The following is a 25,358-nucleotide window of genomic DNA, read 5'->3' on the forward strand; positions in this document are numbered from 1 at the left end:
AATCATACTTTGCTTATCTTTTTTTTTCTTTTAATTTGTTTATTTTTCAATTTCACATTCATTGACATAGAAAGTGTTATACTGTATAAACTTTACAAACATGATATAAACTTTATAGCCATTCCACCCTTTTCCAACTTTGCTTATCTTTAGTGTGCAAGAGTCTCTCAAAAGTCTACACCGTTAACGAAGCCCCTCGCTGTGATCGAGGAATGAATGGATGGCCATCAAGAACCCATGGAAAAACCCTACCAAAACTAAGATCCTAATTTCATCTGCTTTATCAGCCATGGAATGAGACATGACCATATGGGCAAATATATAGGGCAGCGCCCCAGATCCTACGACTGAGGTGCAGAATTTAGGAGTTCCATTGAACAGATTCCTGGAAGTCCAATGCATTAAATGTGACCCACACCTTTTTCACCCATCTTCATCTTCTAAAAAAGACCCTCCCCTTTCTCGATCCCTGTTTGCAGACACAAATAGTCAACGCTATTATTCAGTCTCATCGTGATGACACTCATTCAATCTAGCTTGAATCTCCAGGTAATATCGTATGTCGACTGCAACTTGCTCAGAAGGCTATGGCGTGAATGCTTACAAAAACTATCCCATCATTGCATATGTGGCCAGTACTGCACTCTCTACTTGGCTATGCATTCGATCTTGGGTAGTCCTTTATGTTATGTTATGTTACGTTACGTGAATTTGTAGAGCATGGCTAATCTCGCATGAAGGTATCCAGGTGCTGAGTAGGGCATGTCTGAAGGGGGAGTAGGAGAAAATGACCTAACAGTTGTTGCTAAAGCCCTACACCTCATTTTTCCGTCAATACATCTTCTCTCTATTAACCATCATGCTCCCTTTTATGGGCGAACTGATTCTTGTTTGCACCTCTAGGGCCACAGTAGTCACTCTTAGAGGCTTTTCTATTGCAGCGGACAAACTGCAGACACCTTTCCCTTTGAGTTTTGGGACCAAAACAAATCTTCTGTGTTTTAGATGTCCGCTGAAAACCTGGCTTTTTAATAAATAAGCGTTTACCTTATGACCTTGTCCCCATCACTGCTAGGTTTTAAAGTTCTGTCTTCCTAAAACATCAAGCATCTGGTACAAGCCTGTAGGTCTGGCTTGCATCTTCAATATACATCAAAAAATCCTGCTGCATTCAAAAAACAAAATAAAACAATTGCTCTCTGTACCTATGAGATAAAGAATTTAGGGCTAGATGTAAAAAACTTTTTTGAGGTCCAAAAACGTCCGTTTGCGACCTCAAAAAGGCATTTCCAAATGTACAAATCCCAAATTGTGATTCGGTAACCTGTTACCGAATCACAATTTGGGTTGCAAATTAGTATTTGGAAGGAAAATATTTAGGGCGTCCAAATACCGATTTGCATTGGTATGTACAAATGTTTTGCGAACGAAATTCGGTTGCAAAACATTCACAATTTACCGCCAATTCAAAGTTAGTGGTAACCCATTCGCACATGGGAAGGGGTCTCCCCTTTGAGAATGGTTGAAAACATATATTTTGTAAGAGCAGGCAGTGGTCCAAGGAACCACTGCCTATTCTTAAAAAATGAAACATAAAATGTAATCTTTTTCCTTTTTAAACGCATCCCATTTTCCTTTAAGGAAAACAGGCTGCGTTTACAAAACAGAATGTATCTTTATTTAAAAGCAATCACAGACATGGTGGTCGACTGACACCAGCAGGCCACCGTCCCTTTGGCAGCGAATCGCAGTGGGCCACAAATGACAACCTACCTCATTATTATTCATGAGGTAGGTCTGTTCGCTACCCACTACTAATCGCTAAATGAAACTTGATGAGTTTCATACGTTAGGAATAGCGATTTCCTAACTGTGATTTGCAAAAAATCTCAATTCCTTAAATTCGTACATCTAGCCCTAAATGTGTAATGATTCTGCATACTTTGAAATGTGAAATAGTTCTTCGTGCATTGTAATGCAAGAAAGATTCTTGCTGTGGAAGAAGTAAAGTACTCCACCGTCCTGAGGGCGTACCTGCCCAGCGCACCTCTCTTGCATTTACACACCATGGCAGTTCCTGTAAAGGCTTTAGAAATTTGACATTAATAACGGAAACTGTATGTCAAACTTTCAATAGTTTTTCTGCTTTCAAAAAGAAAGTCCCAAAGCAGGATTTTGTCTTGGAAAATAAAATAATCAATGACCCCTCTCGCGTTAGGAGTTTTCTTTCATGGCGTGGGGGTCATTTTCCAGTTTTCACTGTCCCTTACCGCCAGGTTTTACCTGGCATTGATGGACAGTGAAAGCCTGCCATTTATCTGCCCATTCTAAATGTATCCATCCACTCTAAATAGAGCGGGCAGACAAATGGCAGCATCTCTGACGGCCATTATGCGTTTGGGCCGTTGGAGGTGTATGAGGGCAGCAGAGACGGGGTAGTCTCCACTGTTGACATACTAGATGTCCACTCAACTCTAAATGAGGCAGGCGGACCTTCAGTTTGGCAGAGAACATGCTGTTGCAATGAAGTACCCCAGCTGGCAAACTCTTAAAGCGGGCCCTAAGAGGCAAACAGAAATACAAAATGCAGCAAAAAAGCGAAACAATTGGGAGTAATTTGAAGTAAGAAGGTACATTCAGCATTTGCATAATTATAGAATCTACTTCTTCTCCTCCCTCGAACGTGCCGCCTCGCCATCCACCATCTTGTCGTGTATCTCAGAATGGTTGATTCCGCGTCATTCCCTGAGAAATACCCTGTTCTGTCTAAACCTGCATCCATAGACTGGTTGCAAGGGTTAGGGGAAAGTACGAATGTGGCCTCCAACATATTGAAGACAACCTTGGGGTAATATTTAGCGGTCAGTGGGTCCGGACGGTCTGTAACCGTGAAAGTGCTTCAACACTTAAAGCAAGTTACTGCTTCACAAGTGTTTCATGAGCCAAGGCATGGACTAGAGGAAGTAAAGGCAAGTGGAGTTACTGTGTTTTTTCTCAGTAAGTTCATAGGGAGTAAGCAGTTTTGAAAGCATGCCTTTGTTTTATGTAAATGAATATACTTATATATTTTCAGGTGGAAATGTTGCAGCTGTAAAGGGTATCCTGGAAGCCTTCAGTGGCTTCCATTGTAGGTTTGAGAAGCTCTTCCTGTGGGACCTGTTGAGCACTTAGACTCCATAAGTGCAGCCTACATCGGCACATCAGGCCCAATTCACAAACAACAGAAGTCTGTACATTGTACATCTCTGCCGACATTGGGCAAGTTTCTTCTTCTTTCTAGATTTACAGATTCAAATATCCAGGCACATCCTAATGCACAGCGCTTCGAAGAGCATTCCTTATTAGTAAGACTCATTCATTTGCATTTGCACAGTTGAATTTTTTTTACCTCAAGGGCTTTCTTTTTCCCCATGAAAAGCTTCTCCTAATTGAACCCTCTGAAAATATGAGCATGTTTGGGGCATTTGCAGACCCAAGCTGCAGCGGTGAGATCTGTCGTCCTTTCACTGCACGGTCTGGCTCTAAAGCCTGCAGCACCAGAGCCACTGAGTCACGTCCACGCACATCTGCGATAGGAGGAAGCACTAGGCTTAGGCGGCAGGTTTAGGTGATGGGGGTAGCCCTAATGACTTTAGTGCAGGGGTGTCCAGCGTAGATCTACAAAGCCCAGCTTTCCGCCTTGCAACTGAGGGTGCAAATGATTCCTGTTTAGGTTCATTGTATATGCATGTATTTTATGTGACTGTCCTGAAACCCTGGCATGCATGGATCCAGCCCTCCAGGACCCACGCTGGGCACCTCTGCCTTGGTGGCACTGCTGCATGCATGACTAGTGGTTTGAAGCACAGATAAGGGCGAGGAGCCAGGACTGCTTGCATGCTCTCAAACATAAATAACTTGGATATTATTTTCTTTCCGGCAGAAATCTTTTGAATTGGAGCGGCGAGAACTCCTGGCTGAGAATAGAAATAACTGGGAGAAAGGAATGCAGACTCGTAGGAGCCAAGAGGTATTGTAACTGCAGTGATTTTCTGCGTCCGTGCTTTTGTAGAGCGTGTGGTGTGTGCTGTATAAGCTTCAGCTCAAGCACTGCTCTGGTTGGAACTTACATGGTCATTAATACATGCCTATCTGGGATCCCCAGCCAGTGATGGTTCCATCCACAAGGTCTCCAATCAGAACAAATGCTCAGCCTTCCACCTGGTACCTGGATCCACCTTTTACTCATTCCAGCCAGCCTTCTCAATGAGCGGGAATTATATCTTGCTTCTCACATCAGTGTGTGTTTGTGATCTGCAGGGCATTAGTACTAATACTTTCAAAGCCAACCCAGCCCTTTATCCTTCCAAGTCCTATATGCATTAAGCAACATTAAATTGGGTTACAATAACAACTACTTGTTAAAGTGAAATAAATTGATGATTCTGCAGCGTTGGGCACTACATACAAAAACAAGGCATTATGTTTACTACTAATTGTGATCCATGCCCCATTTATTCTAGCCCAATTTCAGTTACACGGGGTACTGGCGCGGAGGTTGTAACCAGCGCTGGCAGGCCGGTTGTGTAGTCATTCACTATATAAACCTATGTGAATAGAATAGGCAATGCCTTGGTCACCTTCAAAACAGACCGAAGAAACTGCATTGTAATTCATGTACCTGCTTCCAATCCGGTTGTACTCAAGACTGTGCTCTGTGCGTGCAGCAACTTGGCTGATTTTTGACACCACAAAATTCAACCACCTCGTTTGTTACAGTGCTTGTGCCTTCCATTGCCCATGCCTTGATACCAAAATAAAACTCAAAATCCAGTACCCAACATACAAGGCTTTACAACCTAACATTCATAAGAATGCTGCCAAAGATGCAATACAAGGCTCAGATCACAGATGCCCATGTAGGTGGTTGGAGGGTGTTTGTTAGAAATGGCCCTCTCTGGGGGGGTCAACCTCAGCCTTTTTGCCTTCACTCCTCCAGTTTTGCTGGATACGTTTCTGCTAGCCTTAGGGCCCTGCACACTGTTGCCAATGCTAATGTGCTTGTGCTCTCTCCTCCAAACATGGTTGTTGGAAGGTGGTTTATTAGTAGGTGCAGGTAGGTACCTACAACTAGTAGTAACACCACAATCACAAATAAGGTCCAGTCAAGTTCTCAATAAATTAATCCTTGGCCAACCCTTGGCCTCGTGGCTGCAAGCAAACAGGCTTAACTTAGGAGACAGGTGTGTAAAGCATTTAGAAACACCAATAAATTAAATAAGTGTGACAATAAAAATCCCACACCAATTTATAAAAATGGGAAATGGAAATGTTATGATTAAAATGATACCAAAATAGCAAAATTCAAATTTAGAGAACTGGAGACAAGAATTTTTGAAGATGAAATATTTTCTAGTGCTTAAAAGCCAAAAGTTCAAACTTGGGACATCTGGTCACACTTGACCGGGACAAAGTTACACTTTCAGGCCGACCGTGATGGAGCGCTGGTCGTGCGGTAGGACCCGGTCAAGTTTTTACCTTCTGACTTAATCACTTCTTTGGAGTTTTTTCTCTCGAAGTTGTGTAGGTATCCTTGTCAGGCTGACTTGCAGTTCGACGACGGTGGCCTGGCTCAGCGCAATGCCTCGCTCAACTCCTGGAAGACTCGTCGACGACGAAAAGCTTCGGAGCTCCAGAGGGGCAAACCTGGATCTCAGGCAGAGTTGTGGTTTGACGTCGTCGGCTTGACTCTCGACGACGGGTCGGTCAACTTATGGAGCTTTTTGACAAAAATTCTCTAAATGATTCCAAACTTCTGGGTCTTCTTTTGGAAGATCGAAAATAAGATCCACAAGTTTTTCTAAGGTCCCTGAAGTGTCCACAACACCAATCCAAGGTGCCAGAATCTTTGAGTTGCTCCTTGGAAATGAGGGACTACAAGGCCCATAATGCACCTGGCCAAATCCTTAAAAGTCCACTGAGCACTGCCCAGCTGGGTTGTTCTTGGTGGAGATGATGCAGGTGGGTCTCCTTTAACCTGTTGCTTTAAGGGAGTCCACTGCTCAAACATTTAGAGTCAGGCAAAGTCCTTCTTTTGCTGAAGCCAAAAGTGTGCAGCAGGTGCAGTCCTTATAAGTGCAGCCCTCTTGATGCAGGCCAGGGGTTCAGTAGGACAGTCCTTCTTCTTCTTTCTTCCAGGGCGGGATCTGAGTTGCTGGGCAACTCTCTCAGATTTATCCAGGCTTCTGGGCTGGCTAGCCGGAGGGTACCTCTGACCAACGGGTGCAACCCTAAATGATAAATCCTTAATTGTCACAAAATATTGTCCCAGAATGCACTGTTACATAAAATCGAAATGGAGAAAATTTCTCCTGGCGCTTAAGGTCCAGCCAACCCACCCCACAGGTGTGGCTAACTTTCCTTAACACTCCCTTTCTAGCCCTTTGATGAGATTTAATTCTACATCTAACCATTGGGGTTTGTAATCAAGTTTATCCATAAATCATGTTGTCCCTTGTTTGCAAAGGTATGCTATTTGGAAGTTCATGAAATTTGGCAAGCCCACCCCTCCATTATTTTTGGCGAGTCTAAGCTTACTTAGAGAAATCCTCACTTTTTTCCCTTTGCCATAGAAATTTACTGATAGTTTCTTAAATAAGGTAGATAATGCTATCAAAGAGCATCATAGGGAGCCTACTAACAAGGTAGTTTATGAGAGGCGAAATCGTCATCTTAACTGTTTCTACTCTCCCCCACCATGATAAGAATTTGGGTGACCATCCTTCCAAAAGGTCCTTTTTTTTTTATAAGTAATAGTTTCATTTTCCTCTAGTGTGGAGATAAGGTTGTTCGAGAATACGAGACCTAGGTACTTAATTGTGCCTGACTGCCACGTCAGTCCTGACTCTCCGAGGATCTCCTTGGAACTGCATAAATTCAGTAATTTAACCTCAGTCTTATCTTTATTGAGTGTATAGCCCGAAACTTCTGCATAGTCATGATTTGATTTCATAAGGGCCGGGATAGCTAGGGCCGCTTCTTTGGATACCACCAGTATATCGTCTGCATACACTGCGACTTTGAATGAGTTTTCGCCTAAGTCTATGCCATGCATATCCTGATTTGCCCATAGATGCTGGAGGAATGGTTCAATGGCTAAGAGAAATAGAGATCGGGATAGTGGGCAACCTTGCCTGATACCTTGTTGTAACGAAAAGAAACCCCGCTCTCACTCTAGCCCTCGGACTATGATATAGTGCCATGATCATCTGAATCAAATTCTCTCCTAGGTTTTATTTCCTGAGTGACGAGCTTAGGAATGACCAATCAACTTGATCAAATGCTTTCTCTGCGTAAAGCGTTATTGCAACTGTAGGGGAGTTAAGTAATTTTGCTTTTTCGATTGCGTGACAAAAAATCCTGGTATTACCACTGGACAAACTATGTTTTAGGAATCCTGTTTGCGACGTATGTATGAGTTTAGCAATGTGTTTTTGAATTCGATTGGATAAAATCATGGCATATATTTTGCAGTCCAGGTTTATGAGTGAAATTGGTCTATAATTCTTTGTCAGTGAAGCCTCTTTTCCCTCTTTTGGGATAACGGTAATTATAGCTTCCGCAGGGGTGCCCGTTATTTGTCCAGAGGAAGCGAACTGATGATACAGGAGTAGTAGTGGGTCACATAGATGTTCTTCAAATGATTTATATTAAAAGATGCATTATACCCGTCAGGACCCATAGCTTTACCTGTTTTGAGTTTCCTAATAGCCACTTTAAGTTCTTCCATCATAATTATCCCATTGATAGTTTCCTGTTTCATCCTTGATCGCATTGATTGCGTATCTCGGCATTTGAACTTTAAATAAGAAGCCAGTGATTTGCCGGCTTTATTCGCTTCACACAGTTGAAGACTTTTTTGTTTATTTATCCAGATACCCGCTCTTGTGCTAATTATTTTATTGTATTCGGATTTCTTATTTAGGATTTCCGTCAGAGTCCCTGGGTCATTATTGTCTAATTTCTGTAATTGTCAGTTCGCCTCTTTATTCATTTTGGCCTTGATTTTTTATAATTACTCCTCTCACTGTGGACTTTAAGGCCTCCCATCTTGTGAGGTGAATGTCATTCTCTTTGTTATCAATTAGGTAGTTTTTGATTGTGTCTTCAATTGCTTTTTTATTTTCAGGGGTGGCTACAACGTCATCATTGAATCTCCAGAGAGGTTCCTTGCTCCGTATGGTTGTGTCTGTGAGAGTCAGCGTGATACTGGAGCGGTCGGAAGCCACTCTTGTGTCAATCGTTGATTGGTCAACCCTACTTATGTCTTTCCCTGAAACCAAAAAGTAATCTATACGTGAGTAAGAGTTATGGGGAAAAGAGTAAAAGGTGTAATCCCTTTCAGTTGGATTCTGCAGCTTCCAAGCATCCAGCCTATTAAATCTGTTACAGAGGTGTGTAAGTGCTTTGTGTGATTTGTTCACTTGGAATTTGCAGGACGAATTCCTGTCTAAACATGGGTCCAGTGGTAGGTTGGAGTCACCTGCGATTATAGAGGGGGCAGGGTCTGGAATGTTGTGAATGTTTTCTTCTAGATCATCCGTAGGAGCTTAAATGTTAGTTACAAAAAGGACCGAGTTCTCTTTCTGTAGTTTAGAGATAATCCATCTCTCTTGTTTACCTGTTGAGTGTGAAATTAAGTCTAATCTGGATCTCTTTGAGATCATGGTTATTACCCCATTCTTTTTTCCTACGGCACGAGAGCATAGAACCTCTGTGTATTGGCCGCTTCTCAGCGAATCTGCTAGTTTATTGTCCAGTGTTGTCTCCTGCAGGAGAATTATGTCCGCCTTCTGCTAATAAGTATAATCCATAATTTTCTTTCTTTTGACAGGGTGGTTCAGGCCCTTAACATTTAGAGAGACAATTTTAATATGTCTCAGTCAAGAATTCATTATTGTGTCTATAAAGTTTTGTTGCCTAACTCATGAGATTCCAAAACAGGGTACAGAGTGACATGATTGAGTCTCGATTCACGTCACAGGCTAATTGTAATTCTCAAGTTATGGGATACAAGAGTAACCACCGAGAGTTCTGAGATATTCCAAACCTTCGGAGAGCTATGGTTAAAAAAGGAGTGAGGCCCCTTTGGTGTGGTTTAGCTTTGAGGGTAGATAGGAACCTTAGGACCCTTTAACCACCGAGCAGAGAAAGAAAGAAGGAAATAAAGAAGAAAAATGGAAGAGCAAAGGAAAATGAGGAAGAAAGAAAAATATCTTACAAAAGAGCAGAAGTTAGCAGAAACAGATATAAACATCATCAAACCATCCCCCCCCGCTCCCTTCCCCTCCCAACCCTCCCACCCCTCCCCCAAAAAGAACAGCAAAAGACGTGGCGATTGCAAGAAAATGTCAACTCCATCACAGAACAGCTATAACCTTATACTGAATATCAAACCCTTTTACATTGTGTAAGATGTAACATGTGTGTTTATGCGAAACACAGGACCGGGATGTAGGTGGGAGCGACATAGTGTCTAGGCAAACTGACTCCAAACAGTTGAACCAGGTAGGTGGGTGAGATCTGTAGAACCTTGATAAGGTATGTCCCCCTGTCATAATGGACTCCATAGCTCCTCGACTTGTATGATTGAATGGTCATGGTTATTTCATTCAATATCTGGAGATAGGTGTGATCAAGAATATACGTCTCACCGGTGGGTATAGTATTGTGAATTGTGTGTCCAATATCATAGAGACTATAAAAAGGAAAAACCATCATATTGGACCACCTATCTGTAGGGTCGTAGTGGTGAGACGGATATCAGAAGTGCAGGGTGAGTGATTGGTAGAAGTTTGGTGAACCATAGGCTTGTGTACTGTTTGAACAGCAGAAACTGGTACGTGTTCTAAGGCTGTGTGTGTAGCATGGAGAACGTTGGAGGAGAATAAAACCATCTTAAAAATCTTTATAACCTTGCGAATTAGCTCCCACACTTTACTCTAGTTGAGGTGTGGTGCAGCGGCCAGCGCAGCTGACTTCAGAGCACAGGGTTCACGGTTCGATCCCCGGCTCTGGCGGCATGTCAGCTCAGCACCATGTGACTCTGGGCAATAGCTCACTTAATTTCCATGACGGCCCCTAGCGCCTTGAGACCCGTAAGGGTGAGTAGTTTGCGCTTTACAAATGCAGATTTTTTATTATTATTATTACTCAACTATAAAACAACAGAGTATATAGAACATGTATGTATACGACCGTAGTTCAAGCCTCAACGTTAATTCCTCGTCTCAGGCTCCGGAATTTTAGATGTGTCCATTGAGAGTTCATCGAAACTGTCCAAAAACGTTTTGAGAGTTGCACCGTCATTGAAAAGGTGAGAGGAGCCATGAGCCACTAACCAATATCTTGCTGGGCCAGCAAAGGAATATTGGAAGCCCATCTCTTTCATTCTGGGTCGGCGAGCTAGGAAACATTTCCTTGTATCAACTGTGACCTTGGAGTAGTCTTGTGAGATGAGAATTTTTTTCGTGTTCCAAAGCAAATAATTTTGTTTCCTCATGAATGCCAATATTAGCTTTGCGTGTTGGAATTGTAATGGTTTGCAAACAATGGGTCTGGGCTGAGAATGGTTTGGTTTTTTCCTTTTTAATAAATAAAAGTCACCCCTAGAGTAGGCCCTGGACATCTCCAAGGGCGCAAGGTGCAGTGTATTTAAAAAGTTGGACATGTACCTTTATGTTTTCCATTTCCCAGTAGGGAAAAACTCTTAAATTTGTTTTTCACTACTGTAAGACCTTTCTCTCCCACAGGATATCATTGGAGTTCCCTTATTATATTTTAGAAGTGTAATTTCCAAATGGGAATAGAGTTTATGTTTAGTGTCTATTTTAAAATCCTAACATATGGTAAAGTTGCAATTCTGAAAATGTCTCTTTTAGAAAGTTTATGTTACAAAATGGGCAGCCCGGGTGCCCAGTGGTCAGTGTGCAGTGAAAGGCGCGTCTGGGGAGAACATGGCGGCCAGCTAGGAAGCCGGTCGCGAGCCGTTCTCCACTAACCTTCTGACATGGACTCCCACTCATGCTCTGATGTGACTCCGTTGACACTCTCTGGGCTGTGGTTGACAGCTCTTTCTTGTCTGCTTTCTCCTTTTCGTCGCGGCCGTGTTCCTGCAGTGTACTCTGCTTTTGTGGATCTTGGCGGCTTTCAGGACCCTCCGACCGCCGACTCCCTTCTATGTTTGAGCTTCGTCGCCGCCGTAATCCAGAGGCAATCCTGAGGCAGGGAAGCGGAGTGCGCCGTGAGCTCCTCTCGTAGCCGTAAGCCCAGGACATTCATTTTGGCCGAGAGAACAGTGAGTAGCTGGAGAGAGGGCGAGGCGCGGGGGGAAGCTGCCATTGTGGTGCAAGGGGAAGCTGCACCATTGGTGAGCTTGCACTTTACGGAGGGGTCAGTCAATGCCACATTCAAGAATCAATACAGATTTCTATAGTGAAAGATCACAAGGAACAGTAGACAAAATTAAAGCTGCCAGTACAGCTTCGAAGTCCCTGAAAACAAAGCAGAGGTTTGGCTTAACTAGCAGCACACAAATATTTATTGAAGTGACTCGCAGCAGAATATAGTGCACAATTCAGTAGATCTGCCCAGAGCACTCCCGACAGAGAAGCTCCAGCTTGCACTCCTGTTGCACTCCTGTTGGGATTGGCAGGGGCTTTGATCCTGGATGTGTGGTGGATCGGTCTTTGCGTTCCTGAGGTCAGCCGGAGCGCTTGGTGAGTCTCGCCGCACCCGGTGTCGTTCCTTTGAGCTGTCCCTTGCCATTGGGTCGGCTCTGGCAGAGCCAGCACCCGTTACATACGTTGCTCCTTAGTGAGAGCTCAGAGTGCTTGTTGGTCCCAATTGGAGGTGTGTTATCCACCCTTGGGTACCGGTGGAAGAGGGCTTCTTAACAGTCTGCCTTGTTAAGGATTTAGGCCAGATAAAAAGGGATAAGGCAAGGCATGATACGGACTCTAAGTTCATGGAGTTAGCTCTTCAGCAAGGTGGGGCAAAAACATTTTTCTAAGGGGGGGGGTCTCCCGACACTACACAAATCACTATCTGCCTCCCCTACCAGCCTTATTCCGGATAGCGAGGCATTATTAGGCAAAAGGTAAAAAAACTAAGATCCAGCACATTCCTCAGGAGAGATCCTCCTCAACAAGATACGCAGCTCAGCCAATCTCCAGGGGCCCTACTGAATATACATAAATATAGGAAGCTGGCAGTTAAACCAGGGAAAGTCACCCCTGCAAAGGAGAGAAAGAAAAAAACTATTCTAGCGCCTGCAAAGGTGACTCTTTCATGCAGATCCTATTTTAAACTTAACACGCAGGGTGGTATGGAAAACACTAAGCAGGGTGTATCTGTACCAGGGGACTCTCTGCCATAAAATCCAGCCATCACTTTGTGAAAAAAGATTCTCTCCTTTAAGTGAGTCAGTTGCTACATCGGGGGTGGCATTCAGAAGGAAGGTGACCGGATAGGAGGTGCGTCCCCAGAGCTGGCCCCTGTGGTAGCACAGGGCTCGGATCCAATACAAGGGATGTTGAGCCAATTAACTGTGGAGATCAAAGAGCGCTTTTCTACCTCAGAAATAAATCAAAAGAAGATCCAAGACACTTGCACCAGCTTAGAGGAAAACCTGTCTGTGCTAGCACATCGTATGGAGGATCTAGAAAACAAGGTGGGGGAGTTGAGGCTGGAGGTGAAGGATAACACTCAGGAAGTCGTCAGTTTCAAGGAAAGGGAAAAGGATCTATCGGAAAGACTGGAGAGACTTGAAAACAATTCCAGAAGGAATAATATCAGGATTCTGGACTTGAGAGAATAACTGGAAGGAGACAGTATTAAAACTTTTGTCATAAAGATTTTGACTAAAGCTTTTCCACAGGTTGCCTCAGCGTCTGTCTGGGAAACTGAGATCCAACAAGTTCATAGGAATCCCTTTAAATTGAACCCTGGACGGAAGAACCCTAGGAAAATCTTGGTATATATTCAATCATACCTTCTTAAGGAACAACTACTTGGAGCTGCTCTTAAACTTAAGAGTACACCGGTTCAAGACGAATCTTTTAGAGTAAGGTCAGACATCTCTCATATCACAGAGGATAAAAGGTGGGAGCTGGATAAGCGGATGGACACGCTGAGAGAGCTTGGATCTCAAGTACAGTTAAGGTTCCCTGCCTTCCTGAAAGTAATGTGGGCCAATAAGATGTACAATTTTAGATCTCTTGAGGACGTGGATAGTTTTCTGGCACATAATAAACCTTAGCTAGCTGAGGTTTTATTTAAACGTTTGAAGGAAGTCCAGTTTTTACGATGATGATACAGTGGTTTTTTTCTTAGAGGTTAATGGGTTTCGGCTCAAAGTGGCAATTGTGAATTGCCAATGAGTGGTCAGGGAGGGTCCCCATGGGAGGGCTGGGAGGGTAGGGGGGGTGCTGCACGTGTGTTGGTGGGGAGCATTGGGAAAAAATAACGATGGGGGATAGTTCTAGCCCTGGGGAGGTGGACGCCTTGAAGTTTTATGTTGGAATGTGAATGGACTAAGAGTTAGGAGAAGACAGCGCCTGGTCTTGCAATATCTCAAAGACAGTCCAGACAGGATCCTCCTGCTCCAAGAGACACTCCTGTTACAATCGGGGTGCAAGGCATTGTTTGATAAGCAAAGATGGGATGCTAGGATGACCAACAATGCTGTTCAAAGGGGTGGCCATAATTCTTAAAGTAAATTCAGGAGTTGAGCTTATTAAGACGCAGGTGGATGATAGAGGACGTTGGGTAATAGCTGAGGTTAGGTGTCAGGGTGCCAAATACTCTTTAGCCAGCTATTATGGCCCCAACGAGGATGATATTACTCCTCTAAATAATCTTTGTCTTGCTCTGGCAGATTTTGAGGCCCCCCTGATATTAGGTGGAGACTTCAATTTTCTTTTAAACAATACGTTAGATAGATCCTCCCCTAGAACCCAGATAGTAGCTCCACAGGTTAAAGCCCATCTCTCTGCAATATTAAAAAATCTTACTCTTTGTGACGTTTGGCGGAAAAAAATGGGAGATGCTAGGGAGTACTCTTTCTACAGTAATAAAAATGGCCATTACTCCAGAATTGATTACATATTCATAGAACTCCCAGAATTAGGTAAAGTAAGCCTAATTGAATATCTTTCTATCCACCTCTCCGATCACAGGGCTATAACCCTAAATCTGGAACTCCCTCTAGAGCTCACTCTAAAGAGATGGATGCTGAATAGGAAACTTGTCCTACAACCAATTATCCCAGGCTTGATAAAGAGGGAAAGAGCCATCTTTTTTCAGCATAATCTGGGGTCCGCCCCCTTATATATAGTGTGGATGCCTATAGGGCCTGGTTGAGAGGGACTCTAAAGGGTGCAGCCGTGGGTTGGGCTAGATCTGAAAAAGAAGAATTGGCTAATTTGGAGGTGCAGCTAGCAGAGGCCGAGGCAGCTTTAAAGGCAGGGCAGGCCTCGGGCGCAGAGAAAGAAAGCCTACTAGGGAGGGTTGAAGATCTCCAGCTGAAGTTTAGACTCAAAACTGAAGAGATAATGCTTCAGAAGTGGGAGGTAAGGTTGAGAATTGTGGCAAACTTCTCGCCATGAAGAGCAGAGCAGATAGATCATGCAATTATATTAGCAAGATTAAAGTGGGTAGCCAAGTTATGGAGGACAAAGGGGATATTGAGCAGGCTTTTATGGAAAAAAAATTCAAGGTCTATATTGTGAGGATGTATCAGTGGAGAAAGAGGCTATAGATCGTTGACTTACTGGGAAACAGCTCCCAAAGCTGAATCAGGATAGCCAAAAAACTCTTACCCAAGATATACCCGGGAGTGAGATATTGGCTGTCCTAAACAAAGCTAAGAAAGGGAAAGCAGTAGGACCCGATGTGATCCCAATTGAGGTCTATCTCTTAATGATCGAAGAAGTTATCCCGGTTTGGCTGAAACTGTTTAATGAAATTCTAAGAGGCGTTTCCCTCTACCTGACTCGTGGAATGAGGCTGTCATCACACGGATTCTGAAGCCCGGGAAGGATCCAACTCAGTGCCAGTCTTACCGGCCAATATCTCTACTAAGTTGAGACTACAAGATCTTTGCAGGGATTTTGAATGCCCGGCTCTGTAAGATCGTGGGGCCGATAATCCAAGAAGATAAAAAGAGATTCACTTGAGTCTCCAAGGAGGTGGATGTCTTATTAAAAAGGTGGCAGAATATCCTGTTATCCCATTATGGGTGGGTTAATCTAATTAAAATGTGTGTTCTCCCTAAATATGCCTATCTTTTTAATAACGTCCCCCTGGAGTTTGGTAAAGGTGATCTGCTTAAAATACAGGGCAAGATTTCTTCTTTCATCTGGGCAGGTAAAGGAATCCGGTTGTCCTGGAAGAAATTAAGATGTAAACTCTCACACGGTGGTATGAGCTGACCGGATCTCCAGTTGTACTGTTGATTGTATCAATTAAAAAATTGTAGGATGCTACTTCTCAGGCCAGACAGCTCGCTGATTGACAGCATGTTTAAAGCCATGCTGTTGGATGTAGAGGAGGTAGGATATATATATAAATTTGGCGCTCCTAAATTCTTTAAAAAGGTCCGGCTGAAGACGTATGCGGCGGCCAAACTTTGGACGGACTATCGGGCCTGTTTGGGATTGTCCTATTATAGTGAATGGGCCCCAGTGTGGGACTCCCCAGGGACACCGGAGTGTCTTCTGGACGCTTTAGTTCAGCCACTAAAAGACGCAGGTGTCACACACTGGAAGGACATTGTGGTTGGCAACAAATGTTTCCCCTGGGACTTCTGGAGGAATTTTACCAGCGGAGTTCTCTCCAGATTTAAGTATTTCCAAATTTCATCATGGAGTAAGAGCCAATCCTAGCCATCCTTAGATGACAATTCCATGGAGGATGAGTTACAAGACCCGACTTCAAAAAAGAAGGAGGTAGCCCAGTGGTACAATCATCTCCTTGCTGCTGCGGATAGGAAGCTAGATCATCCATACTTGGTCTGGAAGATGTGCTTGCTGAGTAAGGAGCTGAAAAATCTTTGGCCAGTATCTGTAGACACACTTTATCCAGTGATTAAATCTGCCTCACTAAGGAGAAACCACCGTTTTTACGCTCCACAGGATATATTGGTCCCCACTCAAACCATCCAAAGTAAAGGGCAGTGGAGAAGCTAGATGCATGAGATGTGGTGCTCAGAAGGCAGACGATATCCATGTGTTTGCTTCCTGCCCCATGAATGTGAATGAATGATGATGTGTTTGCTACCTGCCCCATGATTCAAGAATTCTGGGGTAACGAGGGTAAGACTCTGTCCGATGCCTTGGACATTGAGGGTGAGGTAAGCCCTTCACTTATCTTGTTTGTATTGGTGCCTAAAGGGGTGTTGGGCCTTACAGGGATACAGAATAAATTGGTGTTTTATTTGATCCTTTTGGCAAGGAGGGAGATCTGTAAGTTATGGCGTCAGGCGGCACCCCCAACATGGAGAGCCTGGTGAAACTCCGTAAGATACTATAGTGATTTAAACCAGAAGGTAAATGTATATAGAGAAAGATCGGAACTTGGGTTATTTTGGAATTTGCTATAGCTACGGAGGTCATATGAGGACTGAAAGAAAAAAAATGGGCAGCCCAATAAACCCTTGTGGGCTTGGGTACATAAGCATCGGGTAATGTTGCCAACAGGTGATATATATATATTTGGTATTCTCTAGGCGTCCCTAAATGTTATCCACAATAAATGAGAGGTACAGTAGTTAATTGCGTTCAAAAATAAAGAATAAATCAACAAAAACCGGGTGTATTGTTAAAATCAATTACATTGTATTTAGAACACAATGATTACAAAAAGGGTTTCCAAAAGAAAAAAGGTACTTCAAAGACACTGCCGAGAAGCTTCTCCCACCTTCCAGAACCAGGGCACCTGTGTATAAAAGAAGGACCTCAGACACCACCACTGCAGTGCACTTCTGGACCTGTGGATACTCTGCCAGGAAGAAGGACTGCTGTGCCTCTGAAAGGACTGCCACTCTGCTGGACTGTTACTCTCAGGGAGCTGCTGCCTTGTTGTGCCGAACTGCTGCCCTTTTGCCTATGCTGGGCCTGCAGCCCATTTTGAAGCCAGGAACCCAGAGTGACTCAAAGGGCACTGGAACTGCGCCGCTCGCAAGAAAAATCCGCACGAGCCACCGCAAGTCCATCTCTTAACCCTACAAGCATCAATGGCCTGTGGAGGACCGCCAACGCGAAGTACTAAACTGCCCATCTGCGAAGGGTGGCCTTCACCTCTGCCAGACCGAACACTGCCACCGACGCTATCCTTGGTCCCGGTGTCTTTCTTTCATGTGAACAGGACTCTTGGCACAAAACTTGAGAAGGTAAACCTTCAGCGGAACTAATCTGGGACTGTATCCGGCCTGCGCTGCATCGCGGTTGGCAGGAACTTTTGACTTCTGCGACCAGATATCCCTGGTTGGCGCTTTATGCTTTTAGATTCTAATTTACAGTTTATTCTTTAAAAAACCATAACATCAGTTATACTGATTGGATTTTTGTTGTTTTGGTTTTGTTTTATTATATTTTGCTCTATGTTTCTAGCCTGGCGTGGGACTTTTGTGTGTGGTGTTTTCACTGTTTTTCTGTTTGAAATGTTGCACAAATACTTTACACATTCCCTCTAAGTTAAGCCTGACTGCTATGCCAAGCTACCAGGGGGCTGACCACAGGTTAATTTTGGGGTTTGCTTGTGGCTTAATCTGACTAGGATTGTGGTTGCTGCTTGACCAGGGCTCACACCCCAGTCAACAAGTAAACCAATTTCTAACTGTGTTTATATAATATTAAAATGAGCAGTACATCTATAATCAACAATGTATTAAAGTATAATTTCAAACCTACCCAGAAATGTTGGTCCACAAGGTTTCAACCTTTTCATTCCCAAGGCCTTCATCATGACGTATCACACAGCGAGCATGTATTTCCACTATTGCAAGTGTTTAGTGGTGTAAACATTTTATGGACTGCATAAGTTTGCAGCTTGAGACCCTACACTTTGAGTCAGACATAAAGACCATTCTGTCGCTTAGAGGTGAGGTACCTTTTGGAATGGGGTTATTTGTCCTAGAATCACAACTCTGTTCTTTCTTAGGCATCTCAACAGTGTTGTAGTTATGGTAGCCAGTGTAGGCAGTAAGGATTTTTAAAGAACGGGTTCATATTGTTTAGGTACAAAAGCTCGAAATGTGAAGGCCACAAAACAGCGTAGTAGCGCCAGTAGTTGTAAACTCCAAAAGTTGGCGCTAGAATGGATGGTTGAGCGAATAGTAGAATGCCTAAGACGATGGATAACATGAAGCAGCCACATCCTGGATGCCATGAAAGCTGCCTGTACACTCTGAGAATAGAGCACATGTATCTTGCCTACTGTGATGGGTGGGTCTGTTCAACTCCTGGTAGCATGCACATCGCCAGTGACTTCTTGTGTAGTCAGGGTCTGCCTCAGGATCTCAAGGAAATGTGACATAGAGGCAGAACTTGGAGCATCCCTTGAAGCTTCAGCTCCTCCTTTTATTCCGGGGTATAATCATTGGATGAAGACCCACACTGATGCTGCTTTGTTGGTAAACAACCCCATGAAAAAAATGTTTTCTACTGCAAGGTGGCACACACACAGCAAGACACCAAAGATATTTTAAACAACAAAAAAACTGTAATCCATTTTCACTTGTTTAATGATTTGTAATGCATGAACAACAAAGAGCAAATTCTATTAATCTTTTAACTGGTTTGGAGAAGGGCTCTGGGTTAGACTGATGTGTGATCTTGGACACATGTCCGTCCATGGTGATAATAGCAGTGATGCTTGTAAGGGATCCGCTTGTGATTATTGTCGTCCTGTCTTCTCAGCTGGAGTACCTACTGAGCCGCCTGAGGAAATTGGAGGAGTACGAAGAGCAGCTCAGGCACATGCATGTGCAGGACGCCGAAGAGTACAACATCATCAAGATCAAGCTGGAGACCGATGTGCAGGTCTGTGAGAAGGGTCTTGTCATGGGCCGGTGCAAGCTGTGCAGGTCTGTGAGAAGGGTCTTGTCATGGGCCGGTGCAAGCTGTGCAGGTCTGTGAGAAGGGTCTTGTCATGTGCCGGTGCACACTGTGCAGGTCTGTGAGCAGGGTCGTGTCATGGGCTGGTGCACACTGTGCAGGTCTGTGAGAAGGGTCGTGTCATGTGCCGGTGCAAGCTGTGCAGGTCTGTGAGAAGGGTCTTGTCATGTGCCGGTGCAAGCTGTGCAGGTCTGTGAGAAGGGTCTTGTCATGTGCCGGTGCACACTGTGCAGGTCTGTGAGCAGGGTCGTGTCATGGGCTGGTGCACACTGTGCAGGTCTGTGAGAAGGGTCTTGTCATGTGCCGGTGCAAGCTGTGCAGGTCTGTGAGAAGGGTCTTGTCATGTGCCGGTGCACACTGTGCAGGTCTGTGAGAAGGGTCGTGTCATGGGCCGGTGCAAGCTGTGCAGGTCTGTGAGAAGGGTCTTGTCATGTGCCGGTGCACACTGTGCAGGTCTGTGAGCAGGGTCTTGTCATGGGCTGGTGCACGCTGTGCAGGTCTGTGAGAAGGGTCGTGTCATGGGCCGGTGCAAGCTGTGCAGGTCTGTGAGAAGGGTCTTGTCATGTGCCGGTGCATGCTGTGCAGGTCTGTGAGCAGGGTCGTGTCATGGGCTAGTGCACACTGTGCAGGTCTGTGAGTAGGGTCGTGTCATGGGCCGGTGCAAGCTGTGCAAGTCTGTGAGCAGGGTCGTGTCATGGGCCGGTGCATGCTGTGCAGGTCTGTGTGCAGGCTCGTGTCATGGGCTGATGAAAGCTCTGCAGGTCTGTGGGTAGGGTCATGTCATGGGCTGGTGCAAGCTGTGCAGGTCTGTGAGCAGGGGCATGTCATGGGCCAATGAAAGCTCTGCAGGTCTGTGAGCAGGGTCATGTCATGGGCTGGTTCAAGCTGTGCAGGTCTGTGAGCAGGGGCATGTCATGGGCCAATGAAAGCTCTGCATGTCTGTGAGCAGGGTCATGTTATGGGCTGGTGCACACTGTGCAGGTCTGTGAGAAGGGTCGTGTCATGGGCCGGTGCAAGCTGTGCAGGTCTGTGAGAAGGGTCTTGTCATGTGCCGGTGCATGCTGTGCAGGTCTGTGAGCAGGGTCGTGTCATGGGCTGGTGCACACTGTGCAGGTCTGTGAGTAGGGTCGTGTCATGGGCCGGTGCAAGCTGTGCAAGTCTGTGAGCAGGGTCGTGTCATGGGCCGGTGCATGCTGTGCAGGTCTGTGTGCAGGGTCGTGTCATGGGCAGATGAAAGTTCTGCAGGTCTGTGAGCAGGGTCATGTCATGGTCTGGTGCAAGCTCTGCAGGTCTGGGAGCAGGGGCATGTCATGGGCCAATGAAAGCTCTGCAGGTCTGTGAGCAGGGTCATGTCATGGGCTGGTGCACACTGTGCAGGTCTGTGAGAAGGGTCGTGTCATGGGCCGGTGCAAGCTGTGCAGGTCTGTGAGAAGGGTCTTGTCATGTGCCGGTGCATGCTGTGCAGGTCTGTGAGCAGGGTCGTGTCATGGGCTGGTGCACACTGTGCAGGTCTGTGAGTAGGGTCGTGTCATGGGCCGGTGCAAGCTGTGCAAGTCTGTGAGCAGGGTCGTGTCATGGGCCGGTGCATGCTGTGCAGGTCTGTGTGCAGGGTCGTGTCATGGGCCGATGAAAGCTCTGCAGGTCTGTGAGCAGGGTTATGTCATGGGCTGGTGCAAGCTCTGCAGGTCTGTGAGCAGGGGCATGTCATGGGCCAATGAAAGCTCTGCAGGTCTGTGAGTAGGGTCATGTCATGGGCTGGTTCAAGCTGTGCAGGTCTGTGAGCTGGGTCATGTAACGGGCCGATGCAAGTTGTGCAGGTCTGTGAACAGGGTTGTGTCATGGGCCGATGCAAGCTGTGCAGGTCTGTGAGCAGGGTCGTGTCATGGGCCGGTGCAAGCTGTGTAGGTCTGTGAGCAGGGTTGTGTCATGGGCCGGTGCATGCTGTGCAGGGTCGTGTCATGGGCCGATGAAAGCTCTGCAGGTCTGTGAGCAGGGTCATGTCATGGGCCGGTGCAAGCTGTGCAAGTCTGTGAGCAGGGTCGTGTCATGGGCCGGTGCAAGCTCTGCAGGTCTGTGAGCAGGGGCATGTCATGGGCCAATGAAAGCTCTGCAGGTCTGTGAGCAGGGTCATGTCATGGGCTGGTTCAAGCTGTGCAGGTCTGTGAGCTGGGTCATGTAACGGGCCGATGCAAGTTGTGCAGGTCTGTGAACAGGGTTGTGTCATGGGCCGATGCAAGCTCTGCAGGTCTGTGAGCAAGGTCGTGTCATGGGCCGGTGCATGCTGTGCGGGTCTGTGAGCAGGATTATGTGACGTGATATGGTGCAGTCCTCGCATGGCTAGGTTGACATCTGTGTTGCAGGTCTGAGAGTGGGGTCGTGCATGCACTGGTGCAAGCTGTGAACTGTGAGTTTGACATAGATGTGCAGGACTGTGAACAGGATCATGTCATGGGTCGGTGGAAGCTGTGATGGACTTTATTGACATCAATGTGCAGGTCTGTGATTGGGGTCAAACACTGGCCGGTGCAAGATGTGCTGGTCTGTGAGCAGAGTCATGTCATGGGCTGGTGCAAGCTGTGTGGGTCTGTGAGCAGGGTCATGTCTTGGGCAGGTGCAGGCATTGCAGGGTTAGGGCGACATCGATGCGCTGGTTTGTGTGCGAGGTCATGCATGGGATGATGCAAGCTGTTCTTGGCTAGGGTAACATTGACAGGCAGGTCTGTGAGCATGGTCACGTCATGGGCCAGTCCAAGCTCTGCAGGTCTGTGAGCATGGTCACGTCATGGGCCGGTGCAAGCTCTGCAGGTCTGTGAGCATGGTCACGTCATGGGCCAGTGCAAGCTCTGCAGGCCTGTGAGCAGAGTCATGTCATATGCCGGTGCAAGGTCTGCAGGTCTGAGAGCAGGGTCGTGCCATGTGCCGGTGCAAGCTCTGCAGGTCTGAGAGCATGATTGTGTCATGAGACGGTGCAGTGGCTAGGTTGACATCAGTGTTGCAGGTCTGAGAGTGATGTCGTGTATGCACTGGTGCAAGCTGTGAACTGTGAGTTTGACATTGATGTGCAGGACTGTGAACAGGATTATGCCATGGGTCGGTGGAAGATGTGATGGACTTTGTTGACATTGATGTGCAGGTCTGTGGAGAGGATGGTGTAATGGGCCAGTGAGGTTTCTTTGGGCTGGATAGTTTATAATAATATAATAAATGCTGTTCCTAAGCACAGTAGATAACCGTTGTTACTATTACCTAGTTATGGTACTCAATATCCCACCTTCGGGAGTATGGAAGGCTGATTCGGCTTTGCTGGGATTTGAACGTGTGACATGCTGCTCACCCCACTGTTGAGCTATGCCTCCTGGGTAAAAACAATGTTGCGGTGTAGAACAGTGAAGTTCCACGTCCTGATGCAGGCTTCTGTTGGTGGAGTCCTTTGTGAGTGGGGTGTTTTCATTGGCTAGTGCAGGTTGTTCTTGGCTGTGGGGGTTTGGTTGAGAACAGTGTGCATGCCTGTAGACAGAGCAGTGTCATGGACTGGGGCATGCTGCTCCAGGAGGTTATGGGGTGGGGGGATTGGAGGTTGGGTGAAGCTGATGTGCATGTTTGGTAAAAGCAGTGGTCGTCCAGGTTACTCTGGGCTGGGTAGTCTGGTTGAACGTGAGGTGCAGGTCTGTGAGGGGAGGAGATGGGCCAGTGCAGGCCTCTCCAGCAAGTAGTAGGCAGGTCTCCGCTATCCAGATAGGCGGGTTGACACGGATGTGGAGGTTTGTGAGTTGGGTGGTGTGAAGGACTGGTGCAGACTGTCCCAGGAGTTATTGTTTATGGGTTGGGAGGTTGAGGAGGGACTGATATGCAGAGTTTTGCATGATAGGACAGTAGAGGCTGCTACAAGGGGTCTTTTTGCAGGTCTGTGAGTGGTGTGTTTTGATGAGCTGCTGCAGGAGGCATCGTAAGTGGGTTGGGTTGAGGCTGCAGGGCTATGAGGAGGGTAGTGATATAGGCTGGGGCATGCATCCTTAGACAGTATTGTTAGTAGGCCGGGTGGTTGGTTGACTGATCTGCAGGCCTGTGACTAGAGAAGTGTTATGGGTGGCTGTTATTTGCCCCAGAGGTCCTTGTGAGTGGGGTGGGTGGTTGGGTTCACACAGATGTGCAGGCCTGAAAGACGTGTGGCACTATAGGCTTTGGTCTGACTGCCCCAAGAGTTACTGTATGTGGTTTGGATAGTGGAGGTCTGTGAACAGGTTAGAGCTATGAACTGGTGCAGGCTGCCCCAGGTGGTATTGTATGTAGTGCTGGTGTGTCAAGTTGCCTCCGGAGGTACTGTGAGTGGGACTTGTCGTTTGGTGGACACGGATGTGAATGTCTGTGAAGAGTAGTGGTGATACAGACTACTGCAAGTATTCCTGGAGGTCTTTAGAGTGGGTTGGGTGACTGGGTTGGAACTAATGTGCAGGTCTGTGAAGAGGGCGGTGCCATAAACTGGTGCAGGCTGCCACACAATGTATTGTTCTGGGTTGCGTGGTGTATGCCTGTGAGCGGGGGTGCTCTGTACTGGTGCAGACTGCACCAGGATGCATCATGAGTGGGCCAGGTGGTTGGGTTGTCATACTGTTGTCTAGTCATTCATGACTGCTCACAGAAGCACGTTTGTTATACTCCTCGTGCAGGCACAAGTTGCAGCGCAGGCCCATGGTCAGAATGTTAGGCTTGTTCGGAGAGTCAAGGGTTAGAATGCATGCCTTGTTCTTCTCCTCCGCCAAGTTATGCGGTGAAGGCTGCAGGAACTGACTGCAATAAATACAGTGCTTTAGGCTGCATACTGTTGCCTCTGGTGGTGATTTAACTGGAATAACATTCCAATGGTGCTGGGACAAATTTCAGAGTGGGGGTGCTGCCAACAATGTTACATCACTGAACTCATTGGGATTGTAAACAGTCCAAGAATCACACCAAGGAAAAGGTGAGCAAATGACCACGCCTATACAGAGTGGTGTGAGTGTGGTTTGTAGCTGGTGGTGCATTTTGGAACACACTGTTGCAAATATATTACTAAAGCATGATGGTGTGGTAGTGTGCTGTCATTTTCAAACTACACGTTTTCCATTGAAATGGTCACAAAATATGCACTGTAATGCAAACAGTACATAGTTCACAAGCGATAATGGGTTGGAATCAGGTTTCCTTAAATACTCATCGTTTCATATCACTGAGTAAAGTGTCTTAGTTTGTTGTGAGCCCTTTTAAAATCTTTAATTTGTGCTTTCCTAACTGATATATTTTGAAATTGTTGTACAGTTAATTTACAGATATTTAAATGTGTGTTAGAAAAAACCGACCTCCTACAGTCTTACATCTTACACCCCCTGTACCCCAGGAAGATTGTCAGATAGTTCAGTTTACAAAGTCCCCCGCCTTTGTAGTCCGAGAAAGAAAAGTAAACACCAATCTCCATGTTTAACCCCTTGAGTGCCCCGCCCTTTCCACGCCCTGTGCCGGGCTTTTCATTAGCGGGCGGGGCTCATGACGAGATAGTCTCGTCATGGGCACAGCGCAACCGCGGCCCATGACGAGACCATCTCGTCATGGGCACTCAAGGGGTTTGAAGAATAAGCAGCCATGTGTCAGAAGACAGTTCACCTCTGTTTTTGAACACACAGCAAATGGGACAAGATAAAAACAAAATGTAAAGTCGTCTTTATTGCTCATTCTCCTTCTGAACTCCAGCATGGTTATTTTGGGGTGCTGCAGCTCCAGCGCCTATGGAACATTCTAAGTTCCTGAGTTTAGGATCATTGCGTATGAGGGGAGCTCCGAGGTTAAGTGTCAGGGTTCAAACGCTAGCACCCAGTGTTGGCAAAACGCATCAAGGGGTGAAAGAGGCACTACAATACTGACATGTTTCACATGGATACTAACACAACTCGCTGAATTTCATCTTCGAATCACAGATCATGGAGCAGCAGCTGCAGCAAATGAAGGCGACGTACCAGCTGAACCAGGAGAAACTGGAGTACAACTTCCAGGTGCTGAAGAAACGCGATGAGGAGAACACGGTCACCAAATCCCAGCAGAAGAGGAAGATCACTCGGTAAGACCAGTGTCTTCTTCCCTTTCCATCAGCTTCCTTCATGCATGTCAACGGAGGCCTGAGATACTTTTAGGGAACCTGAGCTCAATTGAAGGGACCCTGAGATCTTTTAAAGG

The 25,358-nt window shown here is 46.0% G+C and overlaps 1 protein-coding gene across 2 annotated transcripts in view; it reads left to right on the forward strand.

Annotated features, from left to right (window-relative positions):
- LOC146830123 (dynein regulatory complex protein 1-like) overlaps positions 1-25,358 on the forward strand; it is a 236,881-nt gene that overhangs the window by 48,623 nt on the left and 162,900 nt on the right. For both annotated transcript variants that reach the window (XM_085604350.1, XM_085604351.1), the window contains exons 6-8: positions 3,923-4,009; positions 18,957-19,079; positions 25,103-25,242. In XM_085604350.1, the coding sequence (XP_085460476.1) occupies positions 3,923-4,009; positions 18,957-19,079; positions 25,103-25,242 (350 nt within the window). The remainder of the gene's footprint in view (positions 1-3,922; positions 4,010-18,956; positions 19,080-25,102; positions 25,243-25,358) is intronic.

The sequence above is a fragment of the Triturus cristatus genome, chromosome 5_1 (genome assembly GCF_964204655.1).
Source record: "Triturus cristatus chromosome 5_1, aTriCri1.1, whole genome shotgun sequence".
Taxonomy (NCBI): Eukaryota; Metazoa; Chordata; class Amphibia; order Caudata; family Salamandridae; genus Triturus; species Triturus cristatus.